The following is an 18,635-nucleotide window of genomic DNA, read 5'->3' on the forward strand; positions in this document are numbered from 1 at the left end:
AAGGATGGATGTTAGCTCCCCAGGGTCCATCCAAGGATTCCAATAAGAATTACCAGTCTTGAGGAATGAAGATTTTAAAATACATTATAAAGTTGTCTTAATAAAGGCACTGTAAAACTTTTATTTTAATTGCCCATTTCTGATAGTAATGTAATAGCTATTATTAAATTCTCATTTTATCAAGAAAATAAAACAAAAAAGCTATGCTAGACAGACTGACATTCAATTTCTTCCTTATTCGGCCACTGAATCAGCCTCCTATCAATACACAGCTCTTGATCTTTCAATCTCTAAGCAAAACGGGCAGGAGTACATTTAAGTATCCAAAAAGCTATTATTGACACCTAGCCATTGCCATGAATCAATACATTCTATCATTCATTTGTACAAGAAGGTAGCTTGTCAGAACTACTGCATTAAGACAGTAGAGTTCCACAGAATAAAGTCACTATGAAAAAGAGAAAAGTAACTACTGCAAAGATCAAAAACTCACTGGTGGGGATGGACAATGATTAATCCTTTAGTCACTGTTTCATGAGGAGTATCAGAGAAGGTTGGGTTCTATTTATTTCTGCTACCTATCTACTCCAGTAGTTTTAAGAAATAGATCTGGGGCCAGGTGCGGTGGCTCACACCTGTAATCCCAGCACTTTGGGAGTCCGAGACGGGCAGATCACCTGAGGTCGGGAGCTCCAGACCAGCCTGGCCAACATGGTGAAACCCCATCTCTACTAAAAATATAAAAAGTAGCCAGGTGTGGTGGTGTATCCCTGTAATCCCCGCTACTTGGGAAGCTTAGGCATGAGAATCACTTGAATCCAGGAGGCGGAGGTTACCATGAGTCAAGATCACACCACTGCACTCCGGCCTGGGTGACAGAGCAAGACTCTGTCTCAGGCAGGTGGATCACTTGAGGTCAGGAGTTTGAGACCAGCCTGGCCAACATGGCGAAACTCTGACTCTACTAAAAATACAGAAATTAGCCGGGTGCTGTGGCACACGCCTGTAATCCCAGTTACTCGGGAGCCTGAGGCAGGAGAATTGCTTGAACCTGGGAGGCGGAGGTTGTAGTGAGCCGAGATCACACCATTGCACTCCAGCCTGGGCGACAGAGCAAGACTCTATCTTAAAAAAAAAAAAAAGAAAGAAAGAAAGAAAAGGAAATGTATCCGAACATCAAAACTTGTATAAACTACATCTATATAGATATATGTATCTACATAGATGTACGTACACTCATGCGTTTGTAAATATAAACAAACTCCTAAATTTAATTTACAGGCTTATGTGCAGGTTTCCTCCATCAGATATCAACATCTTTGAAGGCAGGAATTTATCTTTACCTCCGATATATAGCATAACGACAGAAGGCAGAAGCTCTATAAATATGTGTTCAGCTGAGCTGACTTGGACTTTTCAGACATAGAGTTTAAAGTACAAATAATTTATAAAATATGTTTTATGTTAACATCCAAAAATGATCATTTTGAAAACAGCTCAAGATTGGCTACTGTTAGTAAAATGTTCTGTTACAATTTCTTTAAAATGTTGAGTGGGAGAGGATAAAGTGTGCAGTCCCTATAAAAAAGAACAGTTCTGTAAAAACAGTGTGCACATTTTTTGTTGCTAATATATGATAAACAGTTTCTCTTTAACATTCAGCAGGATTTTTAAATATTATTTACCTTCGGCTCTCTAAATCCAACTTCCAGGCTAAGTTCATTATATCTTGTATAATTCTCCATTCTAGTGCTTATCAGATTATAATTAAAGATATACTAGAGCATAAGGATCTTGATAATAGAGACTTTAGGTGCTTTTTCATCTTTGTATTACTTCTCTGAAATAGTGCTAAAATATCTGCTGAACGAATAAAATCTAATAAATTTTGAATGCATAACTTTGCATTATAAATACTTTTATTAGTGTAAAAGTTGTTTTTACTTGTGTAAAAGTAAATTATTAAAACTGTACAAAAGTAAAATAATGAACATTGATTGGATAAACAATAAGAAATGAGTTTGAGCAGGAAGCTAATTGGAACATTAAAGTCATAAATTCTCCTAGAGTGGTCCTTCAATAATAGACTCACTAAGGGACCTTAATAATAATTACCACAGTTCTCAACTCCATCCACCCCCATTTCAAAGATAATAAAGATGAGAACCAGAGAAGAAATCTGCCTTAATCACACAGTTAAAATGGCAGAAAAAAACTGGAAACTGCACCTCGACTCTCAAGAGTTGTTCTTTCCTCCATACCAATAAAAACAATAAACGAAAACACTTCTGGCAGGTCACTGTTCTAATTTTAAAAACCATTTAAGCCAAATGCTAAGTCAAAAATTAAACAGCACATGTTAATAATGAATAAGATAGGTCTTTGTAGCCCCATATGTACATAGCATATAGGTCAACCTCTTCAAAGGGTAAAAAAATTTTCTTAATACTAACAAGGTACCAGACTCAGCTACAAATAACTGTTGAAGTACACTGCAAAAAGGAAGCAAGCAAGCAAACAAACAAAAACAAACACTAAGGGAACACACTGAAAATCTAAGATGCTTTAAATAAGTAGGAAAAGTAATTATATTCAGGAAAAGGTATCTTTGATCTAAGGGATGATTAACAAGTAAGGCTCCAAAATTATCCTCAGTAATAAATACATTACAAAACAGGTTTAACAACAAGTTTGGTGAGCTTCTGAACAGAAGACATAAAAGGTAATTGCCTCACTCAAATATATAATTAGTTCTGTTTCTCAAAGTACAAGAGGATGAAACTTATTTTTGAGAATTCAGAGACAGGTCAGTTACTAGAATAAGTCACTGACTCATGAAATCTAATCAGACATTTAAGGTTTTTTAGATTTCAATGGCATCCTAAAAATTTTTATTTCTCAGAGGCAGAAGATGAGACAGCAAAAAAATCAATTATTATGAGCAATGTGTTTAACCTTCTCCCTCATCAAACCTTACAATGCAATCTTTGAGCTAAGGCATCTATTTATCTTGGGCAAGGGCCTTATTAACTTTTGAATTGTTAAGAAAATCATGAGGCTTACTGAAACCACTAAAAAAACCTGACCAAACACAATTTCCAATGTGATGAACTTTAATTTTTACAAAAAGATCACTTCCTTACTCTTGAAACAAAAACAAGCATTACCATCATAAAAGTACTAAAAACAAAGAACGAAAAGTAAGGAAGATATGTTTACTCAACTGATCTTGTAAAACAACCATGTATTTAAATTATATTTTAAATATGTAACATAACATATTCTACTGGTAATACAATAGCTAAAGCGGTGCTATCTGAATAAGGAAAAGGCTATTAAAACCCACAGCTATTGATATTTAATACAAGTACTCCTATGTTCCTATGATATTTTCCTAATAATTGACACTCTTGTTACAGTTTAAAAATGCCTAGATAATAAGTCAGCTAATATGAACATATTATCAAGAAGATATAGATTCACATATTGCCAAAAAAAAAAAAAAAGCACAGCAAAAGTATGTTAGACCCTAAATGGAGGAGTCAGAGTTCACTTACCTTCACAAAGCTCATACGTATAGTACACATTTTTGTAAGCTCATAGACTGTCTCAAATCCATGGTTCACAGACTGTGCCAATAACTGAGCAAATTCTTGGTTGTTAAAAATTTTCAGACTACACCCACTAGGGATCTTGCAAACAGTAGTAGGATGAAATCCATGATGGTAGTTGCAGTTCCGACTTTGCACAAAGATGCTACTGTCACTAAGGCATTCGGCATATACCTCCCCTCCAACATAATAAAGATGAACTCCTATTGGAAGACAAAGCATATAATTTAGTTATTATTAATTTTTATAGCTCAAAGGCACCTGTGCAGCTTCAACACAGAAACTTAAATTTACATGGATTTAAACTTCGGCTAGTTAGATAGCTATTCTCTAAGTCCTGTACAACAGGGGTCCCCAACCCCCGAGGCCATGGACCTGTATCAGTCCGTGGCCTGTTACACAGCAGGAGGTGAGTGAGCAAGCATTACAGTCCGAGCTCCACCTCCTGTCAGATCAGTGGCAGCATTAGATGCTCATAGAAGCATGAACCCTATTGTGAACTGTGCATGTGAGGGATCTAGGTTGCGTGCTCCTTATGAGAATCTAATGCCTGATGATCTGAGTGGAACAGTTTCATCCTGAAACTATCCCTTCCCCATCCCCTGTGGAAAAATTGTCTTCCATGAAATCGGTCCCTGGTGCCAAAAGATTGGGGATAGCTGATGTATGATTGATAAAATCTTAGTTAAATGTATTAGTTAACACAGTATCTAGGAGGTTTCTAGAAAAATAACAAAATGTTTAAAAAAATACTAATAGGCCAGGCACAGTGGTTCAGACCTGTAATCTCGGCACTTTGGGAAGCCAAGGTGGACAGATTGCTTGAGTTCAGGAGTTCAAGACTAGCCTGGGCAGCATGGCGAAACCCCATCTCCACCAAAAAAAAAAAAAAAAAAAAAAGAAAGAAAAAAAAGAAAAAACATCAGCTAGGCACAGTGGTGCACGCCTGTAGTCCCAATTACACAGAGGCTGAGGTGGCAGGATTGCCTGAGGCAAGGAGGTCAAGGCTGCAGTGAGCTGTGATCAAGCCACTGCACTCCAGATTGGGTGACAGAGTGAGACCCTGTCTCAAATAACAACAACAACAACAACAAAATGAAGCGATTTCATTTTGGTAAGTAATTAATGTCCTACTTGGCCAGACATGGAAAGTATATTTTCACTCTAAAAATACAACATAATAAAACCTGGATGCTATGTATTTACTATAAAGCACTTTTGCATTTATTGTACAGCTAAGATGTTTGGAAAATTTTAGAAAGGGAAGAGAGGAGAAAGAGAAGAGAGGAACTGTAAAGTCACAGGTGGAAGAAGTATTGCCAAGAGCTGTAAGATATAAGATCCAGTAAAAAAACCATGAAAATGAAACTAGAAAAGTCGTACGGTGTATGTAAAATTAGATCTCACTAAACTATCACCTGCTCCGAACTTCTTCCTTTGAGACCCAGACTGCTTAAAGTGTAGCAAATTGGTCTTACCCTGCCTTTAAAAAAAGGAAAGTAGGGGTAAAAAACTCATTCTCACAAAGCCCCACACCACTGTGGGAGATGACTTTATATAGGTCCCCCAGCAGCGTTAGATCCTATGTGGGTTTAAATGATCCACTTTGTAGGTAACTCTGGTATGGCTTAGTCAAGGCTATACTGTGTCTCATAGAAAATGTTACATGTTGTGTTTATATGTATACACAACAGTTAGGATTTCTGTAACAATTAAATAGCTGCTGGAGCAGAAGCCCATTTGTTTGGCCTGATGTAGATAAAACAATTTAAGAGTGTGTGTGCTACTAATTTTTCCTGATAAAAATGACAAATTTTCATCCTGAAAAATCAGAAAGTAAATCAAAATATAAAGAGGTAGAACATATTATCACTCTTTTAGTAACTCAGAGGCAATAATTATTAATAGTTTGATACACTGTATTTGGTTTTGGCTATCATTAAAATGTCTTTGCAAACATTTAAAATATCTGTATGATTGTATGAGTGTTTTTAAAATGATTTTCCCATTAGTGGACCACTGGGCTGATAGCAATTTTCTGCTTTTATAGTAATGCCATGATAAATGTCTCTGGACAATTTTTGATAATATCCTTAGGAGAGATTCCTGGAAGTTAAATTATTGGATCGAAGGCTGCTGATTAACTCTGCCAAATGACTTTCCAGAATGCATCAATTTACACTGTCACCAGCAGGGTAGGAATGCTTTTCTCATTTCACCCGTGCCAGTACTGAATCTGCGTGTAGAGCAAAAATAAAATTTCCCTAATTTATAGTTGACAAATAATTGTTTAATTTGCCTGTGAGGCTGGATATGTTCTCAAAGTTTATCAGCCATCTGTGTTTCTCTTGTGAATTCACTGTTCATATTTCTTACCTATTTATCTCACTGGGGTCCTATTTTTACTTTTTTTTTTTTTATGAACTGTTCATGTAAGAAGGATATAAGTACTTTCTTATTTGTTTCCCTGTTAGTCCTTTGTCTTTTATTTGTGACATATTTTTAGCCTACAGAAGTATGCAATCTCTTAGTCAAACCTTTTACAATCCTTTGTTGCTTTTTATGCTTAGAAAATTTCTACTTCTCTGATCAAGCATATTTTCTTCTAGCTTTTTAATTGTTTGCCTTTTGAAAAACATTCAACTCATTAATCTGTTTGCATATATAGTATGAGGTCAGGGTTTCTCTTTTCCAGCCTCACCCAAAAGTTAACTTGGTTTTGTAGAACCATTAGAAGACTCTACTGATTTGCTATGCTTCACTTAACATACATTATATTTTTATGTACAGAATAGTCTGAGTTTAACTCATTCTACTGTTTTGTCTACACACTGGTTTACTTATAGTTTTACCATGTTTTATTAACCCTAATGCCAATAATTTTTTTCTTTATTTTTCCATTTACAAAGTTAGCTAGCCTTACTTGCTTATTCTTCCAGGTAATATTCAGAATACATTTTCCAATTTTCAAAAAAATCACACTGTGATTCTGAAAAGAGTTGCTTTAACCTATAAGTTAAATTAGATGGAATTAATACGCTTAAAATGTTCTCACAATATTAAGCCTTCCCTTTAAGGAACACGGACTGCCTATTTATTCAAATTTTCCTTCTCTCAGTTAAATTTGGTTTCTTCATGTAATTCTCACATATTGCAGGTTCAGATTATTTCGAAGAAACTGATGTTTTCTGTGGCTATTGGGAAGGGGATTTCCCCTTTCATTATATTTTCTAACTGGTTATTACCAGATTAAAGGAAACTGACTTACATAATTTTTAAAAGATAGATTCTTTGGAGGTTTCTAGATAAATAATCGTATCATTTGAATAGGCACAATGCCCAACCATAATACTGGCATGGATGAAGGGAGAAAGGCACTCATATATTTCTGGTAGGAATGTAAATTCCTTTTATGTATGTATGTATTTATTTATTTTATTTTAATTAATTAATTTATTTTGAGACAGTCTCCCTCTGTCACCCAGGCTAGAGAGCAGTGACTTGATCTCAGCTCACGGCAACCTCCGCCTCCCAAATTCAAGTGATAACTTTTCCTCTGCCTCCCGAGTAGCTGGGATTAGAGGCATGTGCCACCACATCTGGCTAATTTCTGTATTTTTAGTAGAGACCCGGTTTCACCATGTTGCCCAGGCTGGTCTCGAACTCCTGACCTCAACTGATCCACCTGCCTTAGCCTCCCAAAGTGCTGGAATTTCTTTTTGGAAAGTAATTGGGTGAAATATATCAATAGATTTTGATCTACTAATTTCACTTCAAGAATCTATCCTGAGAATATTGTCAATCACACATATCATCTACACATAATAATCTGGCCTTATTTCCATTATCTATAATTGTATATTTGAGTACACTATTCAGGGCATCTGGAACAATTTTAAATAACAGCATTCCAAGAATCCTTATTTTCTTAATAATGTTTTAGGAGGAAATGTCCCATAGTACAATTTTTTTTTTTTTTTTTTTTTGCTACTTTGGGATAAGAGTCATCTTTAGAATTTAATGAAAAGTATGTCCTTTCCTCCCAAATGTATGCAAAATGTTGTTTATATACAATTTCAGAGGTTTACAGACCAGAGAGAGATACCTATGTATGTTATGAACCTAGGTTCTAGCATTTCATTATTAAATTTATAGTCAGAGTTTTTTCCTTTAGTTATATAAGAAAGTATCTACCAATTCCTGATTTAAGAGTTGGAGTTTTCTTCCCGCAGGATTAAATGTTACACTTTATCTTGAGTGCTTTTAAAGCATCTAATAAATAACCTTTTAATCTGGTCCACTGTTCCAAATTTCACAGGTCACTGTTTCATACTTTTACCCCGGAAATAATTTCAGATTTGTAGAAAAGTTTGAAAGGGAACACAGAAAAACAGAACAAAGAATACCCGTATAACCATTATCCAGATGCATCTATTGTGACAATTTACTCCATTTGCTTGATCGCTTGGGCCCTCTCTCCCCACTGCTGCTGCACACGCACCATGCATGTGTGTGTGTGTCTGTCTGTCTGTATGTATTGTAACACAGGTTTTAGGTAGATAGATGGTGAGTAGACAGGTATCTTTATATACTAATTTATTCCTGAACCACTTCCTTACTTAAGTATTTCCTAAGAATAGGGATAGTCTCTTATATAGCCATAGTATAGTTGGCAATGCTAATACATTTAACATTGGTCTAATCCACCATTCATATTTCGGTTTTGCCTGCTGACCTCAACAATGTCCTTTACAACATTAATATTTTTCTCCGGTTCAGTACAGGATCATATCCAGGGCTAGATACTGCATGCAGGTGTCATATCTCTTTAACTACTTTTAATCTGGAACATTTCCATACCTTTGTCTTTTGACACTGATATCTTGGAAAAATTAGTCCCCCTTCTTCACCCTTTTTAATAGAATGTTTTGAGTCTGTCTGATATTTCCTCAGGATTAGATTAGGATTTGCATTCTCAGCTGGAATCCTGCGTAGGTGATTATGGCCTTCTCAGGGTATGACATCTGGAGGTATATGATACCCATCTGTCTCTCATTGGTGATGATAATTTTGATCTCCCAGTCAAAACTGGGCATCCATCAATTATACAATTACAATTAAAATACAAACGATACAGTTTCTCCACTGCTTAGTTAATGCTTTTTATTCTCCCTCATACTAAAAGGCAGTTTGAGGGTAAACACTCTTAAGACCATGCAAATATACTGATTCTCATACACATTTTCTTTATATTTAGCATCCATTGATGATTCTTGCCTGATCATTACTATGATGGTTGCAAAATGATGATATTCGAACTTTAGCACTCACTCTGTATTTATCAACCAGCCTTCCCCATTCACTTATTTATCTATTTATTATGAGTATGGACTTACGAATTCATATTGTTTTTCAATGGTGTAAAATTCAATGCCATACTGAGGCCAGGCACAGTGGCTCACAACCTGTCATTCCAGAACTTTGGGAGGCCAAGGCAGGCTGATCATTTGAGGTTAGGAGTTCGAGACCAGCCTAGCCAATAAGGTAAAACTCAACGACTCTACTAAATATACAAAAATTAGCCGAGCATGGTGGTGCACACCTGTAATCTCCCAGTTACTGAGGAGGCTGAGACACAAGAATCACTCGAACCTGGGAGGTGGAGGTTGCAGTGAGCCAAGATCACACCACTGGACACCAGCCTGGGTGACAGGGGGAGACTCCATTTCAAAAAAATATAAATAAATAAAATGAAGTAAAATTCATCACTGTAATTATTTGGGGGCTCAAATTGTCTGAGAGTTGGCTCCTGAGGCATGCCCCATGATTTCCATCAGCATTTCTTTACTTTCTGCCATAACAGATGCTCTAGGGTCCTCCTGTGCCTACCTATCCCAGCCTAGGGGTCAGCCATTTCTTCAAGGAGCCCTAGCTCCTTTTAGTGGGACATAGTATTAGTGATGATGATCTGAACACTAGACATGCTTATTGCTACTGGGTATGGAAGCTTCTGGGCCCTTTCAGCAGGCAGATCAGAAACCATACGCATGTAAAAACGCATATACATACGCATACACACGCACATATGTAATACATGAGAACATATACATACACACACACATATAAGTATTATTAAAATCAGAATTTTGCATTGATACCTCTATTCTCCTTCATAGGGTTTAGTTTTTGCTCCCCTCTGCATTTATATGTCTGTCTTCCACAGTGGAAACCCAGGCTCCCAACAATATCCACACATTTAGTCATTTGCTTCATCTTTACATATGAAAGTTTCAGAATGGTTTCACTCATACTGCTATGAAATAATCAAGTTTACTAAAAAGAATTTGGGATTTATTTGAAATCCTACCCCTACTCTGTCTATTCCACTCAGCCTAGGCTGAGGATATGGACAGTTGTTCTTATATGGACAGTTGTTCAATTTGGTGTCCCTGTGAAGGTACATTCACTGCAGGGTTCTATTGTGCCACCCTGCACGATGTTTGTGGTAGAATCTAGTTCTTTCTTTTTCTATTTACTGAGTTATGGTATTCATCTGAAATACAATTAAGCAATTAATTTAATTTGCTTTTAATTTTAGGTTGTAATTCATTTTTTAACAGCCAATTTATTCTGTAGCAAAATATCATACAGAATAGTGTCTTAAAATAGCAAATCATAATTTCAAGTAATTAATTTCAATATTATGAGAGTTGATCGACCACAAAAATCACTGACTGCAAGAGCTTCTAGATAGCAGAAACTGGAAAAATATTTACAAACTGCAGCAAGTGAACATTACCTGGTCTTTGCTACACTAGTTTGTTACAGGAATGATTTTAAGTCAGCTCTGGAGGAACAGGGACACGACAGATAAACATCCGAAAGAGGTTAAAGCAAAAACTCACCTTTTCCAATATGCCGCCTGGTGTTTTCAATAGTGGAATTCCGGTTAACATTGGAGAGCAGCCCAAGGCAGAAACGGTTCTTATTGTTGGAAGGATCAGTGAAACCATCCACCAACACACTTGTGGAGGAGGCATGGAAAGCTTCACCCACACGATTGTTGAGCTCATAGTAGACAATAGAGCACCAGTGTTTTGGTTCCTCATAAGCAACTGCCTGAACATCTATAGAAAGAAAACATTATATCAACCAAGGTTAGTGCCTCAGGCTCTCAAAAACTGAAACGGTGTGGTTGAATTGGCTCAGGATCATGGAATGAAGACATTGGAAAAGCAATTGCTATTATAATGTATACAGTTTTTCTATGATGTTTAAAGCAGGTACTTCTTAACTAAATATGACATTCTCCTTACTCTAATTGGAGAAAATTGGAAAACCATTTTCTCCAGTTACTATCAGATAACCAAAACACCAGCTAAGGAAGCACAGCAAAAGCTTTTGTTGAATATTAACAATATGCTAATTGCTTTGTAATATGCAGAAATGGAAATCACCCCTACCACAGACTTTGGCTCACCATCTAAAGAAACACAACAAGTGACAAGTGAAAAAATAAGTGGGAAGAGAACAATAGAAGATAGGAAATATGCCAAAGGTATTGGCATAAAAATGAATTACTTTTGGCAAGGCTAAGTATGCCTATGCTTATTCAAAGCAATGAAAATCAGTTTCTAATTATTGATAAAAAGTTACTTTACCTCATATTAAGTTGCCAATAACTATCACAGCTACAGTGTTGCTCCAGTTCTCAAACTCAGGAAGAAATCTTGCCAGCTGGCCATTCTTACAGAATGAATCATATCTTTCTCATCCAGATTTCATGCTAACTTCCTTATATTTGCTTTAAGTCATGCAGAGCAGGTGTGTTTTGTCTCTCCATTCCCAGAATGGGCCAACAATGGAAATTACCCAACTTTACTGACAGGATGCAGCTTGTTAAGTCAAATCTCTTAAGACTAACAAATCTCCAAACAGAACATGGTTTTAAACATTTGCAACTAAAAGGCTTTAAAGATGAATTCCTTCTGTAGTAAAACCTCTAGTACCACTGCTTTAGAGATTCCAGGAATACAAACCATATATTTCCAGCATACCAATAATATAATGATCTGAGGTTTTGAAGTCTTGGGTGTACAATAATAAGAGAAAGAAAAGAAAGTCAGTCCACATCAGAAGCCCAGACTATAACTGCTACGGGAGAAACACCTCTGTGTTCTTAACATCAAATTCCACAAATACTAAAATGGACTTTTAGAAATTGGTAAAAAACAAAACAAAACAAAAACAACAACACACACCACACACACACAAGAAAAAAAAAAAAAAACCAAGGAAAATACTCACTAAAAAACCCACACATAAGTTAGCTGCTTTATATATGTAAGTAGTTAGCTAAAAACATACACTATCTTCCCTGCTTGCTAAGCAACTCTACCACGTCAATTTGCCATAATCCAAAGAGCAAAACTTCAGTGATTTAAAAGTGCCAAATCTTAAAGCAGACTGCAACATTATTAACAGAAGGCTTTTATCAGCTATCAGGATACTTCAAAATACTATTCATCTAGGTCAGAGGTTGATACATTTTTTCTGTGAAAGGCCAGAAAGATTTTGTGGGCTGTATAATCTTTATCACAACTATCCAGTTCTCCCCTTGTAACACAGAAGCAGTCATAGACAATATGTAATGAATGAATACAGCTGTGGCCCAATAACGCTTTATTCACAAAAACAGATAGCAGGCCGAACTGACCTGTGGGCTGTAGTTTGTTGATCCCTGCTCTAGGGAAATCACCAAAGGTTAAAAAGGAGTAAAAAAAAAAAAAAAAAAAAAGGCAGGGAAGAAAAAAAATGGCCAACATTCCTTCCTCGTGAAAATACTGACTATAAACTATAAAGAAAAAAAATATTTAAAGCTATTTAAAAGAAAAAAATCTTAAAGCAATTTAAAGATCTGTTTCCTGAAATCAGACATTTTGGGTTTAGCAATAATAGTTACTGGGTCCACATGCTCCTAATAGTGTGGTACTGTGCCTATTCTCCCCTGGTATCCTGGTCTCCAAATATAAATTCCACAGATGTGTGAAATAAGGGTTATTTCTCCCAACCAGAGTGTTCATTGACAAAGAATTATGTTTGATAAGATGTTTAAGAGATAATCAGGAACCATAAAACACAGAGGTAATAAAAAAGATTTAAAAATCATATTGATTAAAACGGTGTACATTCCAATTGATGACACTGTATATCCAAGAAAGGTCCTTTGAGTTCATCACCAATTTTTTTTTTTTTTTTTTTGGGTGGGGGGGACTGAGTTTTACTCTTGTTGCCCAGGCTGGAGTGTAACGGTGTGATCTCGGCTCACTGCAACCTCTGCCTCCTGGGTTCAAGTGATTCTCCTGCCTCAGCCTCCCAAGTAGCTAGGACAACAGGCACCTGCCACCACACCCAGCTAATTTTTGTATCTGTAGTAGAGATAGGGTTTCACCATGTTGGCCAGGCTGGTCTCAAACTCCTGACCTCAGGTGATCCACCTGCCTCAGCCTCCCAAAGTGCTAGGGATTACAGGCGTGAGCCACCACACCCAGCCTTCATCACCAATTTTTAAATCGATGTTTACAGCAGTTTTACATTCACAGCAAAATTGAGTATATGATAGAGTGATTTTCCATATGTCCCCCACCCCCACACTTTCCTAGCCTCCCCCATTATTAATATCCCCCACCAGAGTGGCACATTTGTTGTAACTGATGAACCAACATTCATGCTACAGACCTACACCCGAAGTCTACAGTTTACATCAGGGTTCACTCACAGTGGTGTACATCCTATGGGTTTGGATAAATGTATAATGACAGGCAGTTACCACTGTATAATGTATCATAGAGACAAAATCAATTTTAAGTACTTAAAAATATAAGCAACTCCTATTTTAATAAGTATCTCCTATTTTAATAAAAAAGCACTAAGAATGAAGTAAGACATACCTAGTAACCAAACTGCACTTTAACTTCAATTTGCATAAACATTATATAAACTGCGTGACCCATGCCATGTGTTGAGTGCAGCAGCGAAGCACTTTCCTTCATGAGACGTTACTTAGGAACAGTTTTATTTGCTAGTGTGGCTGTGGATTCTAACAGATTCTCAGAGAGTCTACCAAACTCATTTACCTGAGTTCTCTGCTCACTTAAGTCTATGCCACTTGCCTATGCAGGGCTGGAAGAGTGACGGTGTCCTCCACCCTGTCACTGCTAAGGACAATACAGTGCTGGAATCAAAGACCCGCCTGTTACTAGATGGGGAAGAAATTTTCATTTCTGCCTGCAAGTTCTTCAGGCTGAGAAGGGGAAAAACTTGTGCCTCAATTTCTTTCAGTAACAAAGTTAGAAACAAACAGCAAGAAAGAAATTCTATTAGTTTGTTCCAGTTGTAGTTACAGACATAAAAGGGCTGAAAAATAGATGGGGTTTATGAGTATCTATCCTAATTACAGAAGGCGGCCTTTGGACAGCCCAGTTATACCAACTTCCAACTTTGGAAATCACCAGTGAAAACTCTACTTTAGTTCTGTTATACTTATGGTTTCTAAATACCATTTTGTTCATTTAAAAATACTCTTTTTGGCTAGGTGTGGTGGCTCACGCCTATAATCACATCACTTTGGGAGGCCAAGGTGGGCGGATCACCTGAGGTCAGGAGTTCATGACCAGCCTGGCCAACATGGTGAAACCCCATCTCTACTAAAAATACAAAAATTAGCTGGGTGTGGTGGTGTGCACCTGTAATCCCAGCAACTCAGGAGGCTGAGGCAGGAGAATCACCTGAACCCAGAGGTGGAGGTTGCAGTGAGCCAAGATTGCGCCATTACACTCCAGCCTGAGCGACCTGAACAAAACTCCATCTCAAAAAAAAAAAAAAAAAAAAAAAAATTCATCATCAGTTAAAAATGATTAAGTATTAAAGATCTAAACAGATAACTGCAAAATTATTCTCAGGTCTTCATTAGTTAAGTCAGTATATTTTTGTTCTTTAAATGAAAGACTTACTTGTTATCCAGGAATTCTACTGAGCTTCTCTTATCATTGGGCTCTATTTTTCTCAAATAGCTCTCTTTTTAAAGACTAACAACAATTTGTGAGAGAAAGTAACATCTGGACAAACTTTAGACTCTAAGAAAGGGAACAGGTAGCAATTAATTTTACCTCCTCTGTTGATTTCTGAGGGCAGGGGAGGCGCCATCATGTTTGTGTCCATCGGCTGGGAGCCATCCTGGGTCATGGGGTCTTCAGGAGGCAGGTAAGCAGGTGGGGGCGTATCAGCTACGAAGTTTTTAAAGAAGTTATTTCTTAACCCTTAGTAAACATACACGCTCAAAACACATATCCTCTTCTGTACTGAAATTCTTAAGAGATCAAGTTGCCATTTCAATCTCCCCATTAAAAGACTAACGGCTACAGGCACTGGCCTTGATGTACAATTTCTGAAAAGTATTAACCATGCCACAATCATACACATTTTTGTCAAAATTCAGTGGGAGGAAAAGTATTATACTATATACCAGTTCTAGAAGCTGTTTGCCTATCCAGGATCATGCTGTTTAAAAGCAATCAGAAGAGCATTTTAAGCATACTTTAATATAATCTGCTTTGAGAGAACCTCTGCATTTCAGTTTCACTGGTAGATGGAAAACCTCTGAAAGCTTCAATGGACTTCTTAAGAAAAGGAGCTTCAGGGTCTTTTGCATTAAATCTCTAGACTTTTAGAAAATTTACCAACTGAGTTTCATTACAGCCTACTGATTTGAACTGTTAATTTTCCAGGACTTTAGGGAATCTGTTAGGACCACATTCTCCCTACCCATTTAAATGATCACTAGCTTTAAAACCTCTAGCAACAGAGTAATAGAAAATGAATCAGTTTGTCACAGCTATCTTCTATTTCAGAATTTACATATATGTTTCTTCTGGTAAATAAGAGGCAAACATGATTTTTTAATTTAAACAAAGAACACTAACACAAGTCTTGCATTTTCTTAATATAAAACAAAGGGTATAGGCTTCTCACAAATAATCCTCTTCCATCCAAAAGCAAGTTCCTCACTAGCTATCATGAGCCCGTCTAGCATACGTGACAGTCTTGGAGACAAAATTTTACCTGAGGGAATCGCGAATGCTTGGATAAGTAATTGAAACCACTCAGAGCAACTGTCAAATACACATAACTCATGCTGTTCCTTCAGAAGGCCCCAGTGATTTCCAAGACTCACTCTCCAGCTGAATCATAACCCAGTAACTTCACATCCAGCTGCTAACAAGCAACGACTCATAGTACTGAGACAGGACCACTGGGATCTTCTCTGGATGCCTCTTTTGCCCTTTCTCCAGCTTCTTTTAATTCAGCCTCTTCCCTGCAGCTGTAAGCCTGACTCGGCTTTATCTCAAGCCAGGAACAAAGACAAAGAGCCTCCTCTGAGCCCAAGTCAATGAATTTCTGCCAAGAAGCTGGTGAAAATTTCATTGGCAACCTGTGGCATCAGCACAACCAAGAGGGACCCGATAATTCTTGATACTATTCTACTATTCCTACAAACACCTCCTCCCATCCCTTGCAACTGTTTTCCATATTTCTGTTACTTGGCCTGTGCCTTAATCTCTGACATCTAGGGACAAAGTGTAAATTCAAGCAATAACCTTTAATTCAATCTTGTGGCCACTCTGGGCTGCCGTCACTGCTCAAAAGTCTTCTGAAATGTATCTCTTCGCCACTAACCTGCCCATCATACAGGTTAGTGGTGAGGAGGAAGGGAGTGAGGTAGACGGGAAGTCACCAGTTACTTTAATTTTTAAACTAGTCTATTTCCCAACTCTCAGCCCAAACAGCTTTGGAGTGAAAACCAGACAAAGCAATGTGAAATAAACAAGATTTAAATAAAAGAAAGTAATAAATACATAAATAAAAGGAAGCAATATAAATGTGGACCACTTTTCAATTTTTGAAGGCCTAGCACTGATGCTGAATTCAAATTTACTTAAAAACATTTCAAGGAGCCCAATAAATACACTTGCCCAGTCCTTTTCTCTTCCAAAAACATTAATAGATATTAAGTATATTTTTGTTTAGGGTATCCTTCTTAAGGTCTACTGGCAAGAAATCTGCCACTCTTTTTTTTTTTTTTGGAGATGCTTGCTCATTAACCTGCAACTTCAAAATATATAATGTCCTTATTAATCATGTATTTTGATAACTATTACACCATCAGTTATGTCTAAAAAAAGAGGATAATTGTTTTTTGTCTTTGCTAAGTTGAACAAGCAGATGGTTTCCAGTACTTCTGTTGTAATTCCTTTGTTGTTAAAGTATACATTTCTTGGGATTACATCATCATTTAAATGAATTTAATTAAGTAGGGGGTGGGATCATCCCTCAGGAAACACTTTTTCTGAGGTTGCACTTACAACAGGAATTTTTTCCATGTATGAAAACGATGCTAATTGAACTTGTGCTCTCATAACAGCAAATGTGTGTAACACACTATTTTTCTTTTTATCAAGAGTAAAGACTGTAACAATTATGCCACTCCCAGAAGGATGCAGCTGTTTCAAAACCTTTTAAAAAACAAGGGAAAAATATAGCTTATTCAAGCATCTGTGCCTGACAAATATAAAATAAGACATTTGCTTACTTGGCTATGTCGTCTCCTTTCTCCAAAAGTTGTATCCTAAAAGTGCGAGAGCACTATGTCATAGACCGGGACTGAAAACCTCCCTCCACTGCAGGCTGACCCAGTTTTTCCATGACACTGTGATAACACTGATGTGACCACAGAACATCACTGAACATTCCAACCTACCTGGCATCTGGAAAGGACTTCCTGGGTCTGAGCTGGTGGGAGAGTGAGGGTAGGTGCTGCTGCTGCTCCCAGGAGAGTTTGGGTAACTGCTATTGGGAGAGTGAGGAAACGGGTGGCTGTTGGGTTGCTGGAAAGAATCTGGAAAAGTGGCGTTGAGTGGCATGTGAGGCTCATTTTGTCCTAAGTTACGGAACTGAGCTAAGAGGCTGTGCTGAGGATTATATTCGCTGTGTCTTGGAACCAGCACAGGAGGAAGTACTAGAAAAAGGAAGGGAAAAAAGAGAAGGACAAAAATGAGAATGATGATCTATAATTACATCACAATAAAGTAAAACATAATCTGTAAGCAACAACAAATTATCTGTTCCATGCCCTGCTGCCAACTCAAAAGCATCATTCAAATGAAAAGCTATTTTACCCTCAAGAACAAATGCAGGAACAAATATAATCCCTTTAGAATCACTGATGACCTACGCCTGAGATTTGCAGTATTCACAAATTGCCCAAGGAAAGTTGGCAAAATACAATCTTTTAGGTTACAAATGTTAAGGTTCTCTCATTCTTAATTTTTTCATTCACTAAAAACCAAAGCATAATTGTTTATCACCATTGACACTTACACTTCACAGCCCCAGCTGGTAAGACTTCACATTTGAGTTAATGCTTATTGAATGATATGAATTATTCACCACAAGTGTTTTAAGCTGACACACTAGTTCACTTTAACACAAAAAAAGCAGCATAGTAAATAGAGCTGAAGAGGTAAAATCAGTGAACTGTAGAAAACTCAAATGCCATGAAGATAATTATACAAAATACGAGGCGTTTTGTGGGACAGAATTTATCTTGAATCCTGTCCTAGGAGTCACACTTTATGAACATCTTTTTTCTAAGGATCTTACCCACTTTTCAAGAATCCTTACCACCACCTGTGAGGTCAAGAAAGAAATAGGTCATACAATTCACATTTTGCCAACTGAAAACTCAAGGTACAAAGGTGGCCCAACAGGCTGGCACCTGTTGAGAAGCAAAGAAAACAACTCCTGTCACTCCTAAATGCTCTATATCAGGAACCTAAGGAGTTAATAATTGGCATGGTCATCAACCTCCAGAAACCTCCTGAAGCAAAGCCACTATAAATATAATTATCCTAGAAAGGCAGGGCTGGCTAACAGTCAGTTACAGAGCCCAGCCAGATCCTAGGGTTA

General features: G+C 37.2%; 1 protein-coding gene across 6 annotated transcripts in view; it reads right to left on the reverse strand.

Annotated features, from left to right (window-relative positions):
- Positions 1 to 18,635, reverse strand: part of SMAD1 (SMAD family member 1) — a 75,338-nt gene that overhangs the window by 475 nt on the left and 56,228 nt on the right. For all 6 annotated transcript variants that reach the window (XM_050791777.1, XM_050791773.1, XM_050791772.1 and 3 more), the window contains 4 exons: positions 17,428 to 17,685; positions 14,780 to 14,896; positions 10,517 to 10,738; positions 3,558 to 3,814 (listed from right to left, as the gene is read on the reverse strand). In XM_050791777.1, coding sequence (XP_050647734.1) covers positions 3,558 to 3,814; positions 10,517 to 10,738; positions 14,780 to 14,896; positions 17,428 to 17,685 — 854 coding nt within the window. The remainder of the gene's footprint in view (positions 1 to 3,557; positions 3,815 to 10,516; positions 10,739 to 14,779; positions 14,897 to 17,427; positions 17,686 to 18,635) is intronic.

This window comes from Macaca thibetana, chromosome 5 (assembly GCF_024542745.1).
Source record: "Macaca thibetana thibetana isolate TM-01 chromosome 5, ASM2454274v1, whole genome shotgun sequence".
Taxonomy (NCBI): Eukaryota; Metazoa; Chordata; class Mammalia; order Primates; family Cercopithecidae; genus Macaca; species Macaca thibetana.